Source organism: Equus quagga, chromosome 10 (assembly GCF_021613505.1).
Source record: "Equus quagga isolate Etosha38 chromosome 10, UCLA_HA_Equagga_1.0, whole genome shotgun sequence".
Taxonomy (NCBI): Eukaryota; Metazoa; Chordata; class Mammalia; order Perissodactyla; family Equidae; genus Equus; species Equus quagga.
In genome coordinates this window covers 68,700,556-68,728,429 of record NC_060276.1, presented here as the reverse complement: position 1 = coordinate 68,728,429, position 27,874 = coordinate 68,700,556, and the positions used below count along the sequence as shown (strand labels likewise).

The window sequence follows — 27,874 nt, the reverse complement described above, 5'->3', positions numbered from 1 at the left end:
TCAAGTATTAATCATCCATCTAGGCAAACACGGGGAGGTTGAATGCATACTGTGGTTGACAAAGATCTGTACTTTTGGCAGTACACAGAAGTAATGAGGATGGGAGGAAAGCTGCTGCTTTGAAAGAGGAAGAAAATGGGCTGGAGGAACTGGAGTACCCTCACTGAGCTGGGAGGGGTCTCAAAATCGGTATTGGTTTCTGAGCAGCTGCTGGTATGTCAGAGGCTTGGAATTGGCATGGTAAATCTAAAACTGTCTCAGCAGTGGTTAGCTGACCTCACCCAAGTTCCCAGCCCTACTCTGCCGGATCCTTTTTTCTTGAGCCTCAGAGCTGAAATGCTCCCGAGCTCTTTCCTATTGGCTGGGAAGACCAGTTGAAGTTCCCTTGCCCATGTTAGGAGGTATACGCCTCCTGAACTAAAGATAGAAACAGCTGGCCCTTCCAGGCAGCTAAAAGCCTCCAGACTAAGAGGTGTTCCCCACTCGGCAGCCAGACTCCTTGAAATACCCTTTTGAGTAATTCTACCAACAGATCCATGTCTCTACTCTGCCATAACAAAGGCTGTGGGCAGCACTTTGACCCCAGTACCAACCTTCCTGGTGAGTAAGTAATCCTCACCTTGCGGGGGGGCTCGGGGGGTGGGGGGGGGGGGGGTGATCAGCTGTGGGCAGTCTGTGAAAGGAGCAGAGAAAAAATTAGTATACCTGCCCTACTTTCATTGATCTAGGTGATCAGTGTTTACTGATTTTTTTTTAATATATGGAAAAACTGTAAGTATATAAACCTGGGGAAGAAATAGGTGATAGTTGGTGTGATTACCTTTCCTTCCTTGATCCTTCTACCGGTATCCACAGATTCCTGTTGCCATCACCCTGGGGTTCCAATCTTCCATGATGCACTTAAGGTGAGGAGTAGGCGAGGCGGGGAGAGCAAGGGCATTTCCCAAAGGAAATATACCCAGGAGTCTAAGCTGAGCTGGGTCTCTTCTCATCAGGGTTGGTCCTGCTGCCGGAAGCGAACTGTAGATTTCTCTGAGTTCTTAAACATCAAGGTAAAGTCTTTACTTCCTTGGATTCTGCCCCTAATAGAAGGATTCTATTGCTAATCCTCTCCTTATCTGTACTAGGGCTGTACTGTGGGACCACACTGTGCTGAGAAGCTCCCTGAGGCCCCTCAACCTGAGGGCCCTGCCACAAGCAATTCACTTCAGGAGCAAAAACCTCTGAATATGATTCCAAAGTCAGCAGAGACTTTGCGCCGCGAGAGGCCCAAGTAAAGAGGAGGCCCCCCGGGTTTTTCCTATATTCATGGAGTTTCCTAGGAGTGAATAATGGGCCACTGGGGTTTGGGAGCTAGGGACTAGAGATGTGAGGAGGGCCAGGTGTCAGGGCTTGGTGTATATTTTGTGCCTTAGGCGGAATTTGTGTCCGGAAATAATGTCCTTTGCTCTAAGGTGGTATGGGGTGAGAGGATAGGTATTTTGAGTCAACAGAGTAGATAGCCCCTCATGAATACATACTTAGTTATAACACATGTTGAAAATGATTTTTTTTCTTTTTGGAAAGGGCTTTAAAATAAGTTTTACATCAAGAAAAGGATGTAGAATATTGGCAGCCAGGAGGCTGCAGAGAAGAATAACTTAATTTTGTGGAGACAGCATGAGCAACAGAAGAAAGTCATATTAGGTCCACAATTCATTAGATAAAGAGTAAGAGGAAATGATACAGTTCTGCAGAGAAACGTGGTTAGATTTAGAGCAACTGAGTAGATGGGCAAGAGAAGACCTGGGGATTTCGCCAGGGTTCAGGGATTTGGGATGTCCAGAGAGAAGAAAATTGGCAATGGGACTACTACCCAACTTCTCAAACCCTGCCCCCACTTTCACCGGACTTCGACTTCATTACTACTGGTGGGAGTGTTGGAGCTGTCAATAATGGTTAATGGGTCAGAACTAAATCACCGCACCCATACCCCTAGGTCAGAGTTGCTACCAAAGCTGCTTCCACTAAATATATCCCAAGCCCTGGAAGTGGCATTGGAACAGAAGGAATTAGACCAGAAACCTGGAGCAGGTAAGTGGGTCCTTAGTAGGACAGGCTTTGCAGACTGGAATTTAGTGAATATGGCAATTGGGTGAAGGGAATGGATAGGTTCCTGACTCGGTTTCCCTTGCCCAGGACTTGACAGTAGTCTGATCCGGACTGGTTCCAGCTGCCAGAACCCAGGATGTGATGCTGTGAGTGAGAGTTTGGGGGGTCGGGGGGGGAGGCCCAAGCACGTGGCTGAGAGATGCTACAACTGAGGGATAACAGTATAGATATGAGACTGCGTGAGGTACACTTTAGAATGACCTGATTCTTTTTCTAATTCTTGTTTATCCATCTTAGGTTTACCAAGGACCCGAGAGTGATGCTACTCCATGTACCTACCACCCAGGAGCACCTCGATTCCATGAGGGGTGAGGGAGGGGACTGGGTGGTCTGTGAGACAGGTTTCTCCCAATGTTGATCATCAGATGGGAGTGGGGGGTTGTGGAGGGGGGGCTTGTGGAGAGGGGAAGGGAGATTCAGTTGAATTCTCTTCCTACCTCAGAATGAAGTCTTGGAGCTGTTGTGGCATCCAGACCCTGGATTTTGGGGCATTTTTGGCACAGCCAGGATGCAGAGTTGGTAGACATGACTGGGGGAAGCAGGTAAGCCCCAACTTTGGTGAATTCTTGATTAGTACCCAATTCCAGAAATAATTCCTCCTCCCTGTACCTCATGGCCAAGCTCTCTATTTTCTTGCTTTTGTTTGGACCAAATAAGATTCTGCTCCTTATCCCTCACCAGCCCAGAGGCTTTGCAATATGAGGTAGTCTGATGTAGTTCCATGACTGACAGCTCCAACACTCCCACCAGTAGTAATGGAGTCGAAGAAGTCTGGTGAAAGTGAGGGCAGCATTGGAGAATCTTCCTGAGTGAGACTCCGTCTCTTAACACACACCATGAGAACTCCCTTGAGGTTGAGTTCATTCTTACCACCCACATTTCACATCTTCTTTTTAGCTGCCAGCGTCTTGCCGTCATGATTGGCACCAGACAGATTCCTTAGTAGTGGTGACTGTATATGGCCAGATTCCACTTCCTGCGTTCAACTGGGTGAAGGCCAGTCAAACTGAGGTGAGGAATGTCTGATGCTGGATGGGAGACTAGTGAATTGGGTGATAGTACAATCTTACAGGCAGAGTTGCTGTATGCAGTTAGCATGTAGGCTCCATAGTCCCCTGAGAGGAAGGTAGAGCTATTAGGTTAGGGTTATCCAGCTGACCTGTGGATGTAGGGATCTCTGTCCTGGTTCTCTGTCGTAATGACTTGTTCTGACCTTCTGGGATTGTTACTACCCCTGTAATTCTTTTCTCTCAGCTTCATGTCCACATTGTCTTTGATGGTAACCGTGTGTTCCAAGCACAGATGAAGCTCTGGGGGGTAAGTGAAGATAAGGGGGCACAAGAGGGGGAGGCAGATTGGGTGAAAAGAAGGGCCAGACTGGAATGTCTTGAGGGAAGGAGTTGTACTGGGAAAGTGAAGGTTTTCTCTTCATTTGCTTTGATATTCTCTATCTCTCCCTCCCTCATTTTCTCCCTCTCCTCTCCCCTCTCCTTTCTTTCCTCTTTCTCTCCCTCTCTTCCCCTTACTATATTGTCTTATTCCTCCCCTATCTTTTTTTCCCCACCTTACATTTTTTGCTTTTTCTCCCTATCATTCATCACCGCCCCACCCTGACCCCAATCCCTTTGATTTCCTCATTTTCTCTTTCTTCTGTGTTCCTCTATCTTTCCCTCCTCCTCAGGTCATAAACGTGGAGCAGAGCTCTGTCTCCTTGATGCCATCTCGGGTTGAAATCTCCCTGGTCAAGGCTGACCCAGGATCCTGGGCCCAGCTGGAGCACCCCGATGCACTAGCTGAGAAGGCTAAGGCAGGGGTTGGGTTAGAGATGGATGAGGAAGAATCTGAGGATTCAGATGATGATCTGAGCTGGACAGAGGAGGAGGAAGAGGAGGAAGCGATGGGGGAATAGTGACACCAGACAGTCAAGTATCTAGACAGGACCTCAATGACTCCCTTAGGATCTCAGAGACCAGGATTTGGTTGGCCATGTGGCGTCATTGAGCAGCAGGAGGCTGAAGGAGGGGAGAACAAAAGTGTCCAAACTATGCTGTTTTTTCCCTTAAATAAATCTTGTATTCTGCAGTTTCACATAGTGTCGTTCTCTCACATCACTATCTAAATTGTCTTCATTTCCCCCCAACTTTTGTGTGTATTCAACACACGTGTGAAAACAAGCACATGCACATTCAATCTATTCTTCACAACCACCAGGTATTTACTGAGTACTTATTCTGTGCCCAGTTATGTATTAGGTGGTCTAGCGATACATGAGAAACAGAAGACTTACTCATTCCTCTCGGGAACATTACAGTCTGGCTGACAAAGTCAAGGCTAATCTACATGAAATGATAAACATTATCAGGTAGTTTAACTGAGTGCTGAATTGTGCAGTACAGTTTTTAAGTGCTGTAGGAGTTGAGAGAATTGAGAGATTATTGTGGACTGTAGTAGAAAGGGAAGATTCTATGGAAGAAGTACTTTTTTTACAGCTGTATTGAGATGCAATTCACAGACTATACAATTTACCCGCTTAAAGTGTAAAATTCAGTGTTTTTCTTTTAGTATACTCAGAGTTGTGCTACCACAATCAATTTTAGAATATTTTCATCACTCCAAAAAGAATCTCTGTATCCTTTAGCAGTCACTCCCAATTTTCCCCTAAACTCATAGCCCTAGGCAACCACTAATCTACTTGCTGCTGCCTATGGATTTACCTATTCTGGATATTTCATATGAATGGAATCATACAATATGAGGTCTCTTGTGACAGACTTCTTTCACTTAGCATAATGTTTTCAAGGTTTATCCATGTTGTAACATGTATCAGCACTTCATTCCTTTTTATGGCCGAATACCATTCCACCGTGTGGATATATCACATTTTGTTTCTCTCTTCATCAGTTGAGGTACATTTGGGTTGTTTCCACTTTTTGGCTGTTATGAATAATGCTCCTTTGAACATTCATGTGCAAGTTTTTATATAGAGATATGTTTTCATTTCTCTTGGATATATACAGAGTGTAATTTCTGAGTCAAATGGTAACTTTAACCTTATGAGGAACTGCCAGACTGTTTTCTGAAGAGGCTGCCTCATTTTACATTTCCACCAGCAGTGTAAAAGGGCTCCAGTTTCTCCACATCCTTGAGACCTCTTGATATTTGTCCTTTGTATTATAGCCATCCTAGTGGGTGTGAAGTGGAATCTCATTGTGGTTTTAATTTGCCTTTGCCTGATGGCTTATGATGCTGGGTATGCTTACAGTTGCTTATTGGCCATTTGTGTATCTTATTTGGAGAAATGTCTATTCAAATCCTTTGCCCATTTGTTAATTGGGTTATTTGTCTTTTTATTGAGTTGTGAGAGTTTTTTTTAATATATTCTGGAGACAAATCTCTTGTCAGATATATGATTTACAAATGTTTTCTCCCATTCTGTGTGTTATATATTTTTCCGCTTCCTTGATGGTGTCCTTTCATACATAAAAGTTTTGAATTTTTATGAAGTCTAATTTATCTATTTTTCCTTTGGTTGCTTGTGCTTTTGATGTCATATCCGAGAAACCATGGCTTAATCCAAAGTCATGAAGATTTGTTCCTCTGTTTTCTATTAAGTGTTTCATGCTTTTAGCTCTTCCCTATAGGTCTTTGATCCATCTTGAGTTAATTTTTGTACGTGGTATGAGGTGGAGGCCCAACTTTATGTTTTGCATATGGACATCCAGTTGCCCCAGCACTATTTGTTGAAAAGACTACTCTGTCCCCATTGAATTATCTTGGCACCCTAGTTGAAAATTAATTGACCATAAATCTGAGGGTTAAGAAGTGCACTTTGAATGGAAATTTGAGGAATGAGAAATTTGTATGGGTCTGAAAGAATAGGGAGAAGCAGGCTGGGGCAGGGAGGTGTTTTATTTTACTTTTTGTGTTTTATTTTAAATTCCAAAAGTAATACATTGTCACTATAAAAGACTCAATTAAGTATAGAGAGTAAAAAGTAAATGTTCCTCTTCAGACTCTCTCCAAGTTTAGTCCCTTTGCTGTTTGTAAACCACCGCTAACATATCAGAGGGTATGTTTAACTAAAAAGTTAGTTAAGTGGCGTGTGGCTAGATTGGGAGGAGCCTAAAATTCTAGATCAAGGGTTTTGAACGTGATTTAAAAGAAAGCTAAATAGGCATTATAGGCCTTTTCTTTTTAAATGTAGATTCTTATTTAGAGGAGTGATATCTCTTTTTTGAGTCTCCCTTGAGTCAGATTTACTCCCTCAACAGGGTGGCCAAGAATCTGGGAGAGTCAAACTCCACGAAGCTCACCAAGCCTCAGATGATCTCCAGTTCTTTTATTAGCACCCTTTCCTCTCAATTCAGATTCAAGGAACATAAAGTCTCATTGGGAGCTAGGGGTAAGATGGGGGCGGGAGAATGGACATGGGCAGCAAAGGCGAGGGATCACAGCATAGCACAGCTGAGGACTTGGAGACTGAGGCAAGATTAGGGGATATTAGGGAATGTGTCCAGGGGCATGACCTCTATCTCCCAGAGAAGTTTGATCAGAAGTAGAGGATCTTCCTGGACCTCCAGGATGTTCAATAGTTCTGGCTCAGTGCTCTGCTCTCATTCCATGGATTCGAAGTACAAATAGTTTCCCCCTTGATGAACCTTTCAGATCCTTTCTAACCCTAGCAGCAGTTTACTCTTTTTTTTTGAGGAAGATTAACCCTGAGCTAACTACTGCCAATCCTCCTCTTTTTGCTGAGGAAGACTGGCCCTGAGCTAACATCCATGCCCATCTTCCTCTACTTTATACGTGGGACGCCTACCACAGAATGGCTTTTGCCAAGCGGTGCCATGTCCACACCCGGGATCCGAACCAGCAAACGCCGGGCCGCTGAGAAGCGGAACGTGCGAACTTAACTGCTGCGCCGCCGGGCCAGCCCCAGCAGTTTACCTTTAATGTCATTTTTCCACGGGTGAGTTGATATCAATAGGGACTTTGGTGGACATTTTATAAATTTGGAGGTATAAAATGCATATAGAAAAGTGCATAAAGTGCACTAATCTTAAATGTACAACTTTTTTCTATCTTATCAAAATCAGGGGACCAGCAACTACCCAGAATTCCTGGAGAGGATGGAGGTGAGGAATCAAAAAGTTCAAGTAACCCTTGTTGTATATAAACTTGATATACAAAATTTCAAATTTACAGCATTAATAGTGTACTAGCTCATTTTACATAGCCCACAGCCTAAAATGTAAGCAAGTTTCAAGAAAGTGTATAGCATTAACAATAACAACAACAACAATAACCATAGCTACAACTTCTGATAACAAGCTAAGCTGCCAGGCACTACGCTAAGTGCTTTGCATGCATTATCTCATTGAATCCCTCACTTCTCACCGTCAGATCAACACATTTGTTCACATTAGCCCAAATCCTCTCCCTACCTCCTTTTACACTTCTTTCTTCCCACTGAGCTTTGTATCCTAGCCCCTCACAGCTTCCCAGAAACCTTACACTATTAGTTATCCTTTCTTTCTCCTGTTATTCAACCTTTCCCTCTCATTGAATGTTTTCATTGACATTTAAACATGCTCAAGTCTCTCCAGTCTTAAAAAAACAATTTCCCTTGCCTTCACATCCATCTCCAGGTATTAATTCCCTTCTCTCCTTTATAACCTAACTTCTTGAAATAACTACTCTTTTTTCATTTCCTTCTTCCTAGTCCCTTCACAATACACTTCAATCTGACTTTCAGCCTCCTCAAGCTGTTGTGATAGGGTTACCACTGGCCACCAAGTTACTAAATCCAATGGATACTTTTAGTCCTCATCTAACTTGATTTCTCAAGCAAAATTTGATACTCATGATGGTTTCTTCCTTGTAATAACGTTTCATACATTGGCTTCTATGACTGCTTCTCTTGGTGGTTCTCCTACTTCTCTGGCCATTCCTTTCACTCTCATTTGCAGCCTCCTCCTTTTCTGCCTGGCCATTCAATGATGCAGTGCTTCAGGACTCAGTCCTAGGCTTGCTCTCTTCTTGTATATAACTCTCATCTAGATGCTCTCAATTATGCCCATGACTTCAAATACCAACCACATGCAGATGACTCACACATTTTTATCTCTAGGCCATGTCTTTCCTTTGTGGCCCAGATTGTGTGTTATAGTAATAATAGCTAACACATATTTAGAATAGTGTCTGGCATATAGTAAGTACTGTATAACTGTTTGATATTGTTAGTACTGCTCCTCTTTCTCTTCACCAAAAGCTTTTTTCCTCAGCCTATTAGGAAAGTTGGGGTGTTTTTCTCCTTGGAGAGGAGGGGTACACTCCAATATCCAATTTTATAATGTTTCAGTAAGAAAATAGGATTTTCTTTACAGTCAGGTTTTGCTAGTCTATAAAGTGATAACATATTTACCATACCATTGCATCAGCGTCAGGATTAAGGGAGATTATATTCACCTGCTGAGGGAGTTAAGCATCATGCATAGAACGCCGCTATGCTAGGCACTTCTACCCACATTATTTTACTTAATCCTCACACCTGTTCTGTGAAGTAGGTATTATTATCCCAAATTTTTATAGATGAGGAAACCAAGGCTCAGAAAAGGAAATAGCTTGCTTGAGGTCACACAGCTACTGCTTAAAGCCTCAGTCATTGCTAAGAGCTGTCCTAGAGCCATCTGAGAACATCCAAAACCTAAGGACCCAACTGGGATCTTAGAAGAGGAGCTTGATATCATGCCCCGCTAGCCTCGCAGAGTCCCTTTGACAAGCCCATCTGGGAACCAGTGAGGCCCTCGGTTGATCAATGATATCTCACATTGATAGGATGCTTTTCCAAACAACTTTTGTGTCTCTGATCACCTCATCTCTAACCTTAGTGGGACCCCTAGCTACTGTACCTCTCACTTCATCCAGATCAGTGATTATCTCCCAGTTACAGCAGATGTAGTGTTACTGTCTCTGGGACCCCTGCCTCCACGTCCTCTTTGTCCTTTTCTGCTCCCAAAGTCCCAGAACACGCTAGAGGGAGAACCCAGCAGACCAATATAAATTCATGCTGTCCAAATTCTACTTGGCCCTTGCAGCTGCTCAGCAACCCTTTTATTTGTCTCATACATTCCCTGGCACTGTCCCCACAGAGACTGTTCCAGACCTTCCTCTTCTCAAATTCCAGCTCCTCCTGTTCCACTCCTTCAGACTAATACACACACTTCCATCAGATGCTTGATAATTCAATAACATTGTTTTAAAACTTTTTTATGGAGAATTTAAAACATGTACAAAAGTAGAATAGTATATAATGAATCCTCATTTCCCAAAACTCAGCTTCAACTAGTATCAACACTTGGGCACTCTTGTTTCATCTGTTTCCTTCCTCCCATATTATTTTTGAGCAAATCCCAAATATGAGATTATTCCATACCTAAATATTTCTGTATGTATCTTTAAAAGGTAAGGATCATTTAAAAAAAATCATAATTGTAATACCATTAGCATACACGAACAAGCAACATTCCCTTAATATCATCAAATACCAAGTCAGTATTTAAATTTCCAAGTTTCCTAAATTTCAAAAGAGTTTTTTATAGCTTTTTTCTTTGAATCAGTATCCAAATAAAGTCCATACATAGTGGTTGGTGCATATGTGTTATATGTCACTTTTAAACTAAAGATTCCCTTTCGTCTCTTTTCTTCCTTACGATTTTTTCTTGAAGAAATCAGATTGTTTTTCAGTAGAGTTTCACACAGTCTGGGTTTTGCTGATTGCATCTCTGTTGTATAGTTTAATATGTTTCCTTGACCTCTGTTTGTTGTGTATATTGGTAAAATCAATAATGTCTGTACAATGCGTCTTCTATGTTCATTGTCCTATTTTCAGTGGTGTGGAGAATTTGTCCACGTGACCAAAGAAGTGGAAGGTGTCTGTCTGGCTTGGAGAGTGACTCAGGAAGGAGCTAGGACCTCTTTAGCAGGACAGAAACAGATGGTTAGGGTCAAAGCTCAATAAATAGTAATGGAGGTCCAGGCAAGATAGGATGGGTGAGGGGCCGTGTAGTGTCAGATTTCCACTCTCCTGGTATGTAGAGCAGGACAGGCAGGGAAGCAATGATCAGGCTGAAGTCAGAACTGGAAAAGGAGAGGGAACACTTGAGGCAGCAGCTTGGATTATTTCTCAGGGGATTACTGTACTTGCTATACTCTGTTTTCTAAATATATCTTATTCATTCCCACCTCTGTGCCCTTGCCCCACATGTTTCCTCTGCTTGGAATATTATCTCCTTTCTCTCCACCTATCCTATCCAAATCCTATTTATGTTTAATGACCAGTGCAAGTTCCCTCTTTTCCATATTTTTGCTTGTAGAGTCATAAAATATCTCTGAAAGGATAAATAAGAGATCAGGAACATTGATTGCTTTCCCAGGAAGGGAACTGGATGGCTAGAGGACAGGGATGGAAGGGAGAAAGATATTACTGATTTGTTGCAGGAGAGACAGTTAATCTGATCAAAGTGTCTAATATGAAATCTGTGGAAGTAGAAGCAGGGAGATTGGAATTTGTAGTTTGAGGAGAAAGAGGAAGGTCTGGAACAGTCTCTGTGGGGACAGTGCCAGGGAATGTATGAGACAAGTCAAAGGGTTGCTGAGTGGCTGCAAGGGCCAAGTAGAATTTGGACAGCATGAATTTATATTGGTCTGCTGGGTTCTCCCTCTAGCGTGTTCTGGGACTTTGGGAGCAGAAAAGGACAAAGAGGACGTGGAGGCAGGGGTCCCAGAGACAGTAACACTACATCTGCTGTAACTGGGAGATAATCACTGATCTGGATGAAGTGAGAGGTACAGTAGCTAGGGGTCCCACTAAGGTTAGAGATGAGGTGATCAGAGACACAAAAGTTGTTTGGAAAAGCATCCTATCAATGTGAGATATCATTGATCAACCGAGGGCCTCACTGGTTCCCAGATGGGCTTGTCAAAGGGACTCTGCGAGGCTAGCGGGGCATGATATCAAGCTCCTCTTCTAAGATCCCAGTTGGGTCCTTAGGTTTTGGATGTTCTCAGATGGCTCTAGGACAGCTCTTAGCAATGACTAAGGCTTTAAGCAAGTGGAATTCATCACTGAAACTGGAGCTTCTGCAAGAGGCATGGTGGGAGGAGTAATAAAAAAAATTAAAGAAACTACTCTTTATTGAGTCTTTACTATGATCTAAGCACTGTAATAAATAAATAAATATTTTCTCTTTTCTCCCTCTTTCTATATTATATATACATATATCTCAAATGCGAATTTATATTCTCATTTAATTCTTACAACAGTATTAAAGGCGTTATTATTATCATTTTTTTAGTAGATGAGGGAACTGAGCTTCCAGGAGGTTACATAATTTTCCCTAGGTCACACAGCTATCAAGTGTCAGAGCTGGGACTCAAATCCAGGTCTGACTATAAAGCCTGTGCTCTTTGGTGTCCAGCGGTACTTTTCAGCAAACACCTCCCTGCATTAAATGAATCTTATTTTTCCAATGACATCTTTTATAAAAGTATAGATGCATTCTCACCAGAAAGAATTATACCCTGAATTGAAAGCTTTTGGTGAGTAAGGAGGTAATTGAGTAGGGTGGAAGAGATGCTGGAGGCCGTGAAACCAATTGAAGATAAGTGCAGTGGTCCAGGGGAGAAAGATGAGACCCCAGACTTAAGTGGGTGTGGTAGTGAGAATGGAGAAGAGAGTAGTAGATTTAAGAGATATGTCTTAGTTCAGGATGCTATAACAAAGTACCATAGACTAGGTGGTTTATAAACAACAGAAATTTATTTCTCAAAGTTTTGGAGGCTGGAAGTGCGAGATCAGGGTGCCAGCATGGTCAGGTTCTGGTGATGGCCCTCTACCAGTTGGAGAGCAGAGAGAAGAAGCAAGATCTCTCGTAACTTTTATAAGGGCACTAATCCCATTTATGACCTCATCTAATCCTAATTACCTCCCAAAGGTCCCACCTCCTAATGTAATCACATTGGGGGATAGGATTTCAACATATGAATTTTAGGGGGACACAAACATTCAGTCTATAACAAAATAGATCCACATGTAGGAGTGAAAGTACTGTGGCCATGCTGGTCTTCTGTGTTCCTTGAACTTAACACAGCTCACTCTTTCCCCAGTGCCTCTGTGCTGTCTGATCCCCCTGCCTGGAAGAGTCTTCCTGCTGGTCTTTCAATAGCTGGCTCCTTCTTGTCATTCACATCTGAGCTCAAATAGCACCTTTCAAGATAGGGAACCAATTCATTATCTTGAAAATTCATGAACAAAGGGAGAGAATCAAGCATTTATCCTGCCTTTCCTAGATGAACTGGGTAACAGAATAGTAGATGAGGGGACACGTCCTTTTACAAAACTATTCCAACGAATAAAAAGAAATAATAAAATTAGAATATCACCGTTTTGCAATCTTAAATAAATAGATATAGAGTAAGCATCAACAGTTTCTAAGATTATAAAAAGAAAGACGTCAGACAGCATGTCCATCCTAAGTCATACCAAAGGGATGGAACTTGGGTTTGATCTAGTCTTTGGATCCAGCTGCCACTTTGCAGGAAGTACAGAGGAACTGCACAGTGCCTGTGCAATTAGCAAAATCCAGAGTGAGAAGCTTTACAGGTCAAACTGCTCAAGTTCTTCCACAGAAAAAATCACCTCTCAGAGAGGCCTTTCTTGACCATCCTCTCTAAGTTAGCACCTGCCATCCAAGTTACTATCACATCCTATTTGATTTTCCCCATAGCCCTTGTCGTCAACTGAGGTTTCCTTACATGAGGAGCAATATAGGATTACAGTTAAGAGGACAGACTATAACATGAGGCTGCCGGCTTTAAATCTTGACTCCTCCACTTACTAGCTATATGCCCTTAAACTACTTAGGAGCTGTGTGCCTCGGTTTCCTCAACCATAAAATGGGATTAATACGGTGCCTATATCATAGGGTCATTAGGAGTATTAAATGAATTAACATGTCTAAAAAGCCTAGCACAGTGCCTGGTATAGGATAAGTATTATAAATATGTTAACAATATTACTGCATAATTATGTTTTTACTTGTGTATTATTTCTCTCTTTCACTAGAATATAAGTCTGTCTGCACTATTCCCAGCACCTAAAACTGCCTGGCTCATACATAATATTGTGCTCAATAAATATTTGTTGAGTAAAGGGCCTGAATTAGGGTAGCAAAAAATAGACAGAAAAGAGACATGTAAGATATTATTCTAAAAAAAGGACAAAACCTTGGACTTGATGATGTTTTCTTTTTTTTTTCTTTCTTTCTTTTTTTTTTTTTTGAGGAAGATTAGCCCTGAGCTAACATCTGCTCCCAATCCTCCTCTTTTTGCTGAGGAAGCCTGGCCCTGAGCTAACATCCGTGCCCATCTTCCTCTATTTTATATGTGGGACGCCTACCACAGCATGGCTTGATGAGCGGTGCCATGTCCACATCCGGGATCTGAACCGGCGAACCCCGGGCCGCCGAAGCCGAACGTGCGCACTTTAACTGCTGCACCACCAGGCCGGCCCCAAGACGATGATTTTTTTCTGATAGAAGAGGGAAGGATATAAGATGGACTACTCCAAGGCTTCAAGCTTAAGTAACAGGTAGAAGGCTAGTGCTTTTAACAGAAATAGGAAAACCAGGAACTAGAACTAATACTATTTTAATATTGTGATGATGAATTTTATTTTAGATACGGGTTTGAAATGATGTCTAAACATACTAGAGGAAATGCTAGCAGGCAGTTAATTGTAAAGGCAGGATTGGAGTTCGTGAGAAAAGTCAGCACTGAAGATAGATTTGAGTATCATCTGCTTTAATGTGACACTTAAATATTCAACTTCCTGGTACGAGTTCCGTTCATCTTTAAAAAAACAAAAAACTTGTAGAAGTGAATAAAATGGAAAATAAAATATTTGAATCCTTAAATTCATTCTTCAAAGGAGGTCACTGTTAGCAGTTTGGTGTGTATTCTTCCAGACATTTTCTATGCATTCGCAAATATATATTTGCATACAACATGTAGAGACATAGTAAAAGTCTGAGTAGATACCTACATACATATATATGGACAAGCTTGTTTTTTCTTTTTGGGTTATGAGGAATCATTCTGTAATACTTTTTCTGTAACTTGCTTAATCATTAAACATAGCACTTTTTGTTTCAATTATTTTATTGAGATCATAATAGTTTATAACCTTGTGTAATTTCAGGCGTACATTATTATTTATCAATTTCTGTATAGACTGCATCGTGCTCACCACCAGTAATCTAATTGTTATCCATCACCATACATATGTGCCCCTTTACCCCTTTTACCCACCCCCCAGACGCCTTCCCCTCTGGTAACCACTAATATGTTCTCTCTATCCGTGTGTTAATCTTCCACATATGAGTGAAATCATGCAGTGTTTGTCTTTCTCTGCCTGGCTTATTTCACTTAACATCATACCCTTAAGATCCATCCACGTTGTTGCAAATGGGGTGATTTTGTCTTTTTTTTTATGTCTGACTAGTATTCCATTGTAAGTATATACCACATCTTTTTTTTTTTTTTTTTGAGGAAGATTAGCCCTGAGCTAACATCTGCCGCCAACCCTCCCTTTTTTGCTGAGGAAGGCTGGCGCTGAGCTAAAATCTGTGCCCATCTTCCTCTACTTTATATGTGGGACGCCTGCCACAGCATGGCTTGCCAAGCGGTGCCATGTCTGCACCCGGGATCTGAACCGGCGAACCCCAGGCCGGTGAAGCAGAACGTGCACATTTAACCGCTGCACCACTGGGCTGGCCCCTATGCCACATCTTCTTTATCCATTCATCAGTTGATGGGCACTTGGGTTGCTTCCACATCTTGGCTATTGTGAATAATGCTGCAACGGGGGTGCATAAGTCTCTTTGAATTGTTGATTTCAAGCTCTTTGGGTAAATACCCAGTAGTGGGATAGCTGAGTCATATGGTATGTCTATTTTTAATTTTTTGAGAATCTCCATACTGTTTTTCCTAGTGGCTGCACCAGTTTGCACTCCCACCAGCAGTATATGAGGGTTCCCTTTTCTCCACATCCTCTCCAACATTTGTTATTTTTTGTCTTGGTAGTTATAGCCATTCTGACAGGTGTAAGGGCTATCTCAGTGTAGTTTTTTAAATTCTTTTTTATTGAAGTAACGGTGGTTTATAACATTATATAAATTTCAGATGTACATCATTATATATTTCAATTTCTCTGTAGATTACAACATGTTCACCACTCAAAGACTAATTACAATCCATCAATGTAGTTTGGACTTGCATTTCCCTAATAATTAGTGATGTTGAACATCTTTTCGTGTGCCTGTTGGCCATCTGTATATCTTCTTTGGAAAAATGTCTGTTCATATCCTCTGCCCATTTTTTGATTGGGTTGGGTTTTTTTGTTGTTGATTTGTGTGAGTTCTTTATATATTTTGGAGATTAACCGCTTGTTGGATATATGATTTGCAAATATTTTCTCCCAGTTGGTGTATTGTCTTTTTGTTTTGATCATGGTTTCCTTTGCCTTGCAGAAGCTCTTTACTCTGGTGTAGTCCCATTTATTTATTTTTCCTATTGTTTCCCTTGCCTAAATAGACATGCTATTTGAAAAGATGCTACTAAGATCAATGTCATAGTGTACTGCCTATTTTTTTTCTAGGAGTTTTATGGTTTCAGGTCTTACCTTCAAGTCTTTAATCCATTTTGAGTTAATTTTTGTGTATGGTGTAAGATAATGGTTTACTTTATTCATTTGCATGTGGCTGTCCAGTTTTCCCAGCACCATTTATTGAAGAGACTTTCGTTTCTCTATTTTATCTTCTTGGCTCCTTTGTGGAAGATGTGTCCGTAGATGTGTGTGGTTTTATTTCTGGGCTTTCAATTCTGTTTCATTGATCTGTTTGTCTGTTTTTGTACCAGTTCGATTATTATAGCTTTGTAGTATATTTTGAAGTCAGAGATTGTGATGCCTCCAGCTTCGTTCTTTTTTCTCAGAAATGCTTTAGCTATTTGGAGTCTTTTTTTTTGCCCCATATGAATTTTAGGATTCTTTGTCCTATTTACGTGAAGAATGTGATTGGTATTCTGATTGGGATTGCGTTGAATCTGTAGATCGCTTTAGGTAGTATGGACATTTTAACCATGTCTATTCTTCCAATCCGTGGGCATGGAATATCTTTGCATTTTTTTATATCATCATCGATTTCTTTCAATCACGTCTTATAGCTTTCAGTGTATAGGTCTTTCACCTCCTTGTTTAAATATATTCCTAGATATTTTATTCTTTTTGTTATTGTAAATGAGATTGTATTCTTGCGTTCTCTTTCTGTTAGTTTGTTATTAAAGTATACAAATGCAAATGAGTTTTGTAAGTTGATTTTGTGCCCTGCAACTTTGCTGTAGTTGTTGACTATTTCTGATAGTTTTCCGATGGACTCTTTAGAGTTTTCTATATATAAAATCATTTTGTCTGCCAACAGTGAGAGTTTCACTTCTTCATTGCCAATTCGGATACCTTTTGTTTCTTTTTCTTACCTAGTTGCTCTAGTCAAAACGTCCAGTACTATGTTGAATAAGAGAGGTGACAATGTTCTTGTTCTCGGAGGGATGGCTTTCTGTTTTTCCCTATTGAGTGTGATGTTGGCTGTGGGTTTGTCATATATGGCCTTTATTATGTTGAGGTACTTTCCTTTTATACCCATTTTATTCAGAGTTTTTATTGTAAATGGATGTTGGATCTTGTCAAATGCTTTCTCTGCGTCTATTGTGATGATCCTGTGGTTTTGTTTTGTTTTGTTTTGAGGAAGATTGGCCCTGAGCTAACATCTTTTGCCAATCTTCCTCTTTTTTTTCCCTCCCCATAGCCCCACTACGTAGGTGTATATCCTAGTTGTAGGTCATTCTAGTTCTTTTATGTGGGATGCCTCCACAGCATGCCTTGATGAGCAGTGCATAGGTCCACGCCCAGGATCTGAACTGGCAAACCCCAGGCTGCTAAAGCAGAGCACGTGAACTTAACCACTCGGCCATGGGGCTGGGCCCCCAATCCTGTGGTTTTTATCCCTCATTTTGTTAATGTGGTGTATCACATTCATTGATTTGCAGCTGTTGAACCATCCCTGCGTCCCTGGTATGAATCCCACTTGATCACAGTGTATGATCCTTTTAATGTATTGCTATATTCGGTTTGCCAATATTTTGTTGAGGATTTTTGCATCTATGTTCATCAATGATATTGGCCTGTAATTTTCCTTCTTTGTGTTGTCCTTGTCTGGCTTTGGGATCAGGGTGATGCTTGCCTCTTAGAATGTGTTAGGAAATATTCCATCTTCTTTAATTTTTTTAAATAGTTTGAGAAGGATAGGTATTAAATCTTCTTTGAATGTTTGGTAGAATTCTCTAGAGAAGCCATCTGGTCCTGGATTTTTATTTTGGGGGAGGATTTTGATTACTGTTTCAATCTCTTTACTGGTGATTGATCTATTCAGATTCTCTATTTATTTTTGATTCAGTTTTGGGAGGTTGTGTGAATTTATCCATTTCTTCCAGATTGTCCAATTTGTTGGCATACAGTTTTTCATAGTATTCTCTTATAAACCTTTGGATTTGTGTGGTATTTGTTGTAATTTCTCCTCTTTCATTTCTTTTTTTTTTCTTTTTTTTTTTTTAAAGATTGGCACCTGAGCTAACAACTGTGCCCAATCTTTTTTTTTTTTCCTGCTTTATCTCCCCAAATCCCCCCTGGTACATAGTTGTATATCTCAGTTGCAGGTCCTTCTAGTTGTGGCATGTGGGACGCCGCCTCGACGTGGCCTGACGAGCAGTACCATGTCCGCGCCCAGGATCCAAACCAGCGAAACCCTGGGCCGCTGCAGCAGAACATGCGAACTTAACCACTCAGCCACGGGGCCGGCCCTCCTCTTTCATTTCTAATTTTATTTATTTGAGCCTTCTATCTTTTGTTCTTAGTGAGTCTGGGTAAGGATTTGTCAATTTTGTTTATCTTTCTAAAGAATCAGCTCTTAGTTTCATTGATCCTTTCTACTGTTTTTTTTTGTCTCTATTTAATTTATTTCTGCTCTAATTTTTATTATTCCCCTCCTTCTGCTGACTTTAGGCTCTGTTTGTTCTTCTTTTTCTAGTTTTCTTAGGTGTAGTTTAAGATTACTTGTTTGGGATTTTTCTTGTTTGTTGAGGTAGGCCTGTATTGCAATGAATTCCCCTCTTAGAATTGCCTTTGCTACCTCCCGTATTAGTTGATATGGTGTATTTTCATTTTCACTTGTCTACAGAAATTTTTTGATTTCTCCTTTAATTTCTTCATTGGTTCAATGGTTTTTGGTAGCATGTTGTTTAGTCTCCACATATTTATCACTTTTCCAGCTATTTTCTTATAGTTGATTTCTAGTTTCATAGCATTGTGGTCAGAAAAGATGCTTGATATGATTTCAATTTTCTTAAATTTATTGAGGCTTGCCTTGTCTCCCAAAATATGGTCTATCTTTGAGCATATTCCATGTCCACTTGAGAAGAATGTGTATTCAGCTCTTTTGGGATGGAATGTTCCATATATATCTATTAAGTCCATCTGGTCTAGTTTTTTGTTTAATTCCACTGTTTCCTTGTTGACTTTCTTTCTGGATGATCTATCCATTAATGAAAGTGGGGTATTAAGGTCCCCCACTATTATTGAGTTATTAATATCTCCTTTTAGATCTGTTAATAGTCGCTTTATATACTTTGATGCTGCTGTGTTGGGTGCATATATATTTATAAGTGTTATTTCTTCTTGGTGGAATGTCCCTTTTATCATTATATACTGCCCCTCTTTGTCTCTCATTGCCTTTTTTATCTTGAAGTCTGCTTTGTCTGATATAAGTATGGCAACACCTGCTTTCTTTTGTTTGCCATTAGCTTGGAGTATTGTCTTTCATCCCTTCACTCTGAGCCTGTGTTTGTCTTTAGAGCTGAGATATGTTTCCTGGAGGCAGCATATCGTTGGGTCTTGTTTTTTTTTTGAGGAAGATTAGCCCTGAGCTAACATCCATGCCCATCTTCCTCTACTTTATATGTGGGATGCCTACCACAGCATGGCGTGCCAAGCAGTGCCATGTCCACACCCGAGATCTGAACTAGTGAACCCTGGGCCGCTGAAGCGGAATGTACGCACTTAACCACTGTGCCACCGGGCGGGCCCCTGGGTCTTGTTTTTTAATCCAGCCACTGTGTGTCTTTTGTTTGGAGAATTCAATTCATTTACATTTAGAGTGATTATTGATATATGAGGTCTTAATATTCCCATTTTATCACTTGTTTTCTGGTTGTTCTGCATTTCCCTTTTTTCTCGGCCTGTGTATTTCTGACTGCCTATTCACTTTGGTGGTTCTCTATGATGGTTTTCTCTTTGTTTATGATTTGTGTCTCTGTTCTGATTTTTTGTTTGGTGGTTACTGTGAGGTTTGTATAAAAGATCTTGTAGATGAGATAGTCCATTTTCTGATAGCCTTTTATCTCCGTTAGCCTAAGCTGGGTCCATCCCTTTCCTCTTCCTTTTCTAAGTTATTGTTGTGACAAATTATTCTGTTTTGTGCACATGGGCTCAGGGCTACCACCGCCTCGTCTTACAGTTGCTCCAAGGTGCATTCCCACTTGTGAGGCTGCAGTGGTACTATGAGCACTCTTGCCCACTGGGAAAGCATTCACATGTGCATGTATATCTGCCCTGCCCCTTTGGTCATGCTGGCCTCTGTGCTTGGTGGGCAGGGCTTCTTCCCAGGGTCCAAGCTGGGATTACTTGTTGGGACTGCAGCAGCATGGTGAGCTCTCTCTCCAGCCAGGAAAGTGTTTGCACATGGGCTCAGGGCTGCTGCTGCCTCTTCTTACAGTTGTGCCAATGCGTATTCTCACTTGTGGGGCCGCAGTGGTACTGTGGGCATTCCTGCTGGCCAAGAAAGCATTCGTGTATGTGCATAGATCTGCCGTCATGTCTTCTTCTTTTTTTTTACTGAGGAAGATTCACCCTGAGCTAACATCTGTGCCAGTCTTCCTCTGTTGTGTATGTGGGCCGCTGCCACAGCATGGCCGCCGATGAGTGGTGTTGGTCCACACCCGGGAACCAAAACCAGCCGCTGAAGCAGAGTGCACCAAAGTTAACCACTAGCCCATGGTGCCAACCCCCTGCTGCCTCTTCCTATGGTCACTCCAGTTGCTGTGTTTGGTGGGTGGGGCTTTATGGGTTCCAAGCCTGGTCCGCTCGTTGGGACCGTAGCAGCACAGTGGGCTCTCCTGCTGCCAGGAAAGCATGCACACATGGGCTTAGGGCTGCCACTGCCTCTTTTTACAGTCATGCCAAGGCACATTCCCACTTTCTGGAATCAGCGGTACTATGGGCACTCCTGCCGGCCAGGAATGTGTTCATGCATATGCACAGGGCTGCCAGAGAAGGGTAAAGGAGTGCTCACCTATCTCTGCTACTTCCCAGGTGCTCAGTCCATCCACCTTCAGATGTATAGCTGTGTGGGTCTGTCAGGCATCTTGTTATACTGTGTGGGTATCCTCCATTGGCCAATGAATGTCCATTTAGTTGTAATTCAAAGGGGGAGAGATAAAGGGAACAGTTCTCTCCACCATGTTGCTGAAGTCACCAGCATAACAGTTTATAGTCATTGAAGATATGTCAAATATGTCCTTGTCAATATATAGATATATATGTATAGATATGTATAGATCTCTGACATTCTTTTTTGTGTTGCATAGTCGTTTATTGTATGGATATGCCATAATTTATTTAACTATTCCCCTATTGCTGAATGCTTAGGTTGTGTCCAATTTTTTATTATTATAAATTATGCAGCAATGAAAATCATTGTACTTGTATCTTTGAATATATGTTGTAATGTTTCCTGAGGATAGATTCCCAGAAGTGGGATTGCTGGAAAGAAGGCATACACATCCTTACATTCTAAAATGTTAATTGATATTGCTCCATTTGTCTCCACAAAGGCTGTTCCAATTTACCTGGAAACCCAGCAGCGTATGAGGTATCAGTTTCCCCAATACCCTGATCAATACTTTATGTTATCCATTAAAAAAATTTTTTACCAACCAGATGTGCAAATAATGGTATCTCATTTTTATTTTGCATTTCTTCTCATTACAGGAAAGAGTGAGCATTTTTTATGGAATATTCATGTACAGACTTTCAGTTAAACTGTTTTCAGCACCATGTGTCATGCCCATCCTCTGCTGTACCTGGTGTCTTGAATCCTGGAGCCTTTCCGTAGTTTTTGTTTGTTTTTATAATGATTTTTTTTTTTAAGATTTTTTTTTCCTTTTTCTCCCCAAAGCCCCCCGGTACATAGTTGTATATTCTTCGTTGTGGGTCCTTCTAGTTGTGGCATGTGGGACGCCACCTCAGCATGGTTTGATGAGCAGTGCCATGTCCGTGCCCAGGATTCGAACCAATGAAACACTGGGCCGCCTGCAGCGGAGCGTGCGAACTTAACCACTCGGCCACGGGGCCAGCCCCGCCTTTCCATAGTTTTATTGGTAAAATGGTCCCTTCTCATCTGTATCCTTTGTACTAGACCAAAATTTCTTCCCAGCTACTGTTTCAGCTACCATTTCTCATATGGCTTTCCTGCCTCTAGAGAACCCCAAGAACTTTTTGTCCTTATGGGTTTGTACATATTTTATATATTGTTTTAGTATACTTTAAGTGGCGTCTCAGAAGGGATTTGAAATGCTGTATTTGTCATATACTAAATTCTCACGTGATTGCATTTCTATTTAATTCCATTGATCTGTCTGTTCTTGAACCATATCACAGCTTTATATAATTGATATCTGGTAGGCAAGTAGTCCCTCATTTCTATCTTTTAAAAGTTTCTTTGGGGGCTGGCCCTGTGGCTGAGTGGTTGAGTTCGTGCGCTCTGCTGCAGGTGGCCCAGTGTTTCGTTGGTTCGTGTCCTGGGCGCGGACATGGCACTGCTCATCAGGCCATGCTGAGGCGGCGTCCCGCATGCCACAACTAGAAGGACCCACAACGAAGAATATACAACTATGTACTGGGGGGCTTTGGGGAGAAAAAGGAAAAAAATAAAATCTTAAAAAAAAAAAGTTTCTTTGCTCTTTTTGTATATTCTTCCAGATGAACATCAGAACCAACTTCTCCAGTACTCCTACCCTATCCCTCCAAATCCCAATGAGATTGTTATGTTAATTTGTAGTTATTTGAAATTTTTTTCAATTATGAAACTTCTCATTCAGGAATATTGTGCATCTATTCATTTGTCAGATCTTCACACTTAGAGCCTTAAGTAATATTTTGTAGTTTTATTCATTTAAATGTTTTGTACATTTCTTGTCACATTTATTCCTATCATTTTTTTTCACTACTGTGAATAGGATCTTTGTTCCCCATTATATTTTCTAATTGGATATTGTTTTTATAGAGAGAAGTTATTGATTTAAAACAAACTCTTTCTCCATTTAATTCTAATAGTATCTCAGTTGATTCTCTTAGATCATCTATGTATCATATATAAACAGGGACATTTTATGGCTCTTCCTTTACAACATTTATAACTTTTATCTTCTTCTGTCTTAATGTTTTGACTAGAACCTGCAGAACAAGGTTGAGTAATAGTTGTAAAAACAAGTGAATATTCTTATTTTGTTCTGACTTTAAGTGAATGCTACTAGTATTTCACTATTGAGTATGATGATTACAGTTGTTTTCTATGCTCTTCATCAAGTTATAAAATTTTCCTGTGCCTAGTCCACTGAGAGGATATTTTTAAAGTACTACAAGTACAAGGTAAAAAATTAAAATAATACAAAAGGATATGTGAAGAGTTACCCATCTCTATTCCCCAGTTTCCCAGTTCCCTTACTAAGAGGCAATTCCTATTAACAATTTTTATGTGAACTACCAGAGAGAAATCAATGCAAATATAAGCATATATGTGAATATGTTATTTTTTACACAAGTAGTGGCATACTATAAACACTATTCTAAACCCTGATTTTTTTCTTGATAAATCAGCTGTCAGTCATTTCTTTGTAGGTAATCTGTCTTCTTTTTGGCTCTTTTTCTCCCCCCTACTTTCATTATGGAAAATTTCAAGCATTCAAAAGTGAAGAGAATAGCACACTGAACTCCCATATACCTGTTACCCAGCTTCAGTGATTGTTCACTCCTGGCCAATCTTGTTTGATCTATATTCCCCTGACCCCTGGTCCCCCACCTGAACACCAAGGTTATTCTGGAGCAAATATCAGACATCATATTATTTAATTTCATCCATAAATATGTATGTTGTATGTTTTGTATGTATCTAAAGTATAAGGACCTTTCTTAAACATTACAGGAAAACCACCACTTCTAAAAAATTAACAGTTCTTCAATATCATCAGATGTATGGTCACTGTTCAAATTTTCCTGATTGTCTCATAAATGTGTGTTTATGTTTAATTTGTTTGAATCAGGATCCAAATAAGAACTATACTCTGTAATTGGTTGATATGTTTCTTAAGTCTCTTAATCTATAGGTTCCCCTTCCTTCTCTCTCATTTTTTCACTCCCATAGCATTCATTTGTTGAAGAAATTGGATTGTTTGTCCTATAGCACTTCCTGTAGAATGGATTTTCATCATTGCATCCCTGTGGTGTAGGTTCCCTGTTCCTTTTATTTCCTGAATATTGATTAGATCTAGCAGCTTGATTGGATTTACCTTCAGGTTCTATTTTTTCCTCTTTTGGTGGCAAGAATATGTCATAGGTAGTGTAGTATAATTCTATAAATAGATACGAAGTCTTTCTCCTTTTAAGATCTTTTCTTTCGTGTTTGAGGTTTTACTACAATGTGTCTGAATAGGGATTTCTTTCTTTCTTTGTTTTCTTTTTCCTGTTTGGGATTCCTGAATCTTAAAGATTGGCATCTTTAATCAATTCTCAGCTATTTCTCTTCAAATGCTGCTGCTCCACTGTTTTCTTTATTCTTCACCTGAACTCTGATTAGACATCACCTGTAAGCCTGCGGCCTTTAAAACTTAGGTTGTAGGCCACCAGGGGTCAGATGACTTCAGAGCAAAGTCTGCCCCAGCACTTACCCAGTAGAGTTGTAGTTATTTAATTGTTTCCTCTACTTTACTGCCAATGCAGTATGGATGTATGTGCATATGGGTGGAGATACATGTCTCCACACACACCTAAAAATATATCTTGAAATTCATTCCATATCACTATGCAGTCATGTGCCGCATAATGACGTTTCGCTAAATGATGGACTGCATATATGACAGTGTTCCCGTAAGATTAGTGCCATATAGCCTAGTTTGTGTAAGTACACTCTATGTTTTCACATTGACAAAATTGCCTAATGATGCATTTCCCATAGCTTATCCCCATCGTTAAGTGATGCATGACTGTATAATCTACCTCATTCCCTTTCTGTTTTTCATTTGTTGAGATATAACTTACATATAGTAAAATGCACGAGTCTTAAGTATACATTTTTACGTATGTATACATCTATTTACCTCCCCCCAGGTCAAAATACAGAACATTTCCAGCACCACAGAACGCTGACTCCTTGTGCCCCTTCTCAGTCCTTACCCACGCCCATGATTGACCACATTCTGACTTCTGTAGTCGTAGATCAGTTTTGCCTGTATTTGAATTTCATATAAATGGAATCATAAGCGGTATGTACTCTTTCACCTTTGACTTCTTTCATTCAACATTGTCTGTGAGCTTCATCTATGTTGTTGAGTATATCAGTAGTTTGTTCTTTTTCATTGCTGCTTAGAATTCTATCTTCTTAAAATTAACTTCCATTTTGTGGATCTATCATAATTTAGTTAATTAATCCTCTACTGATGGATATTTAAATGATTTTCGGTCTTTTGTTACCACAAACACTACTGCAGGCCATATGTTTATTCACGCATCTTTGCCAATATGTGTAAGTATATCAGTAGGATAAAATCCTAGATGTGTAAGTGCTAGGTGAAAGATTATGTGCATTATTAGTTTTAATAGCTATTACCAAATTGCCTTCCAAAGAGGGTGCATTAATTTATACACCCACCAACAATACATATGCGGGCCTATCTCCCAACATCCTTGCCAACTATTAACAAATGTTTTTATCTTTGACAACCTGACAGATAAAAAATAGAAACCTGTAATTAATAAATATTTTTGGTCTTTAATTGAAAATACATACACATGGTAAAAAAAAATTCAAGCAATATAGAAGGATATACAATGAGAGTTATATATTACCCCTACTCCTATTCCCTAGTTCTCCTGGTTCCCTTTCCAGAAGCCACCACTATTGTCAGTTTCTCGTGTATCTTATGCAAGTATAAATGGGTTTTATATGTGTGTGCACATGTGTTTGGATATCTCTATCTATCTGGTCTGCTTTATTGATGAAAATGGAAGTTTACTTTCCTTTTTTTCACTTAAATATGTATCTATATTGGGCTAGCCCCAGTGGCCTAGTGGTTAAGTTCTATGCACTCCACTTTGGCAGCCCAGGTTCAGTTCCCAGGTGTGGACTTACACCACTCATCTGACAGTGGCCATGCTGTGGTGGTGGCTCACATACAAAAAAAAAGAAGAAGATTGGCAATAGATGTTAGCTCAGGGCAAATCTTCCTCAGCTAAAAGCAAAAAAAAAATCTGTATCTATATCTATATATCCATCTCTTCTTCCTTTTTTTCATACATGGTAGCAGGCTATTCACTCTACTTTTTCACTTAGTATATCTTTGAGATTGTGTCATATCAATACATTTACAACTGCTTTATTCTTTTTTATGGCTACATCATAATTTTAACCAGTCCCAGGTACTTTGGTTGCTTCCAATATCCTGTTTTTATAAATAATCTCCTTGAACATACTTATTTGTGCACATGTGACAGTATATTTGTAGGGTAAATTCCTAAAAGTATGGTTGCTAGGTCAAAATATATAGTGGTTGATATGTTTCCCTGCCCAACATCCATCCTGTATCTTCCCCATTGTTTAGCAGTCATAAAGGTTGAAGGAGTGGAACTGATCTCACCCCTAGCTTCTGGTCAGAGGTGTACCACCGTGTAACCCAATCAGAGTAAGCTCATCCCCTATGCTTCAGTGATTGGTTCAGGCAACCCAGGCCTTAGCCAATCAATGCATACCATTGTCCTGTCAAGGGGATTGTTCAGGAATGGACCAGTGACTCAATTCAAGTTAATGAAATGTTAGAGGATGTTCATTGAAGTATTTGGGGAAAAAGTGGTTTTTTTGTTTTTGTTCTTTGCTCTTCTGAGATAACAGAAGCCAGCTTTGTATCTTCTTTTGGACAGCGTGGTGTGGCTGATGTGAAGCCTTCAAATGCTGCAGCCCTTTTGCTACCAGGAATGGAGTCAAATTTATGATGAAGCTCATACTTTGGAAGACTGGAAGGAAATTAGGTCCTTGGTGATATTTTTTTTTTTTAAAGATTTTATTTTTTCCTTTTTCTCCCCAAAGCCCCCCAGTACATAGTTGTATATTCTTCGTTGTGGGTCCTTCTAGTTGCAGCATGCGGGACGCTGCCTCAGCGTGGTTTGATGAGCAGTGTCATGTCCGCACCCAGGATTCGAACCAACGAAACACTGGGCCGCCTGCAGCGGAGCGCGCGAACCCAACCGCTCGGCCACGGGGCCAGTCCCCCTTGGTGATATTTTTGATTCACAGAATCAAACCAATTGCAAAGCCCACTCATCCCCTGGAATTTGCAGTTGTATGAACCAATAAACCCTCTTTATTGTTTAAGCTTATTGGAGTTGGGCTTTCTGTTACTCACTAATAAAAAAGGCATGTTAATTTTAAAATTTTTTGATAAGTTGCTTTCCAAAATTTATACCGGTTTACAATTCAACAACAAAATATGAGAGTGTCTGTTTCTTCACACCCTTGTCAAAACAATGTATTATTAAACTTTCTGATATTGCCATTTTTATAGGAAAAGAGTGGTATCTTATTGTATTTTTAATGCAATCTTTTTATCATGAGTAAGCTTAAGCTTCTTTCTAATATGCTTAAAAATCACACGTATTTCCTTTGTATGTGTGTGTGTGTGTACTGTTCATTTCCTTTGCCTAGTTTTTATTTCTATTCTTCTTTTTCTTCTTTTTTTTTTTTTGGAGGAAGATTAGCCCTGAGCTAACATCTGCTGCCAGTCCTCCTCTTTTTGCTGAGGAAGACCGGCCCTGAGCTAACATCCGTGCCCATCTTCCTCTACTTTATATGTGGGACGCCTACCACAGCATGGCTTGCCAAGTGGTGCCCTGTCCACACCCGGGATCCGAACCAGTGAACCCCGGGCCACTGAAGCAGAATGTGCGAACTTAACCGCTGCATCCCGGTGCCGGCCCCTTTTTCTTATTGTTTTATAAAAACGTTTTATATACTAAGAAAATCAGGCCTTTGTCATATAGGTTGAAATATATTTTCTGAGTTTCTCTTTTGGCTTTTGACTTTCTTTTTCTTTTTGTATTTTTTTATGGCAAAATATATATAACATATAATTTACCATTTTAAAGTGTACAATTCAGCGGCATTAAGTACATTCACAGTGTTGTACAACCATCACCACTATTTATTTCCAGAAGTTTTTCATCATCCCAAAG

The 27,874-nt window shown here is 40.4% G+C and overlaps 1 protein-coding gene across 4 annotated transcripts; it reads left to right on the top strand.

The window, feature by feature from the left end:
• The first annotated feature begins 57 nt into the window (after nt 1-57).
• On the top strand, nt 58-27,162 carry ITGB1BP2 (integrin subunit beta 1 binding protein 2). 4 transcript variants are annotated; one of them, XR_006890301.1, is made up of 13 exons: nt 58-600; nt 856-905; nt 996-1,052; nt 1,128-1,273; nt 1,979-2,073; nt 2,179-2,237; nt 2,389-2,459; nt 2,594-2,693; nt 3,049-3,162; nt 3,406-3,468; nt 7,248-7,286; nt 24,761-24,915; nt 26,567-27,162. XR_006890301.1 is itself a non-coding variant. In XM_046673257.1 (11 exons), the coding sequence occupies exons 1-11, from the start codon at nt 537-539 to the stop codon at nt 26,636-26,638; spliced, it is 891 nt and encodes a 296-aa protein (XP_046529213.1). In that variant the 5' UTR covers nt 58-536; the 3' UTR covers nt 26,639-27,162. The 4 variants fall into 4 exon arrangements, 2 of the variants coding, with proteins under 2 accessions (XP_046529213.1, XP_046529212.1); XR_006890302.1 differs by lacking the exon at nt 7,248-7,286; XM_046673257.1 differs by lacking the exons at nt 7,248-7,286; nt 24,761-24,915.
• Nucleotides 27,163-27,874: the final 712 nt, after the last annotated feature.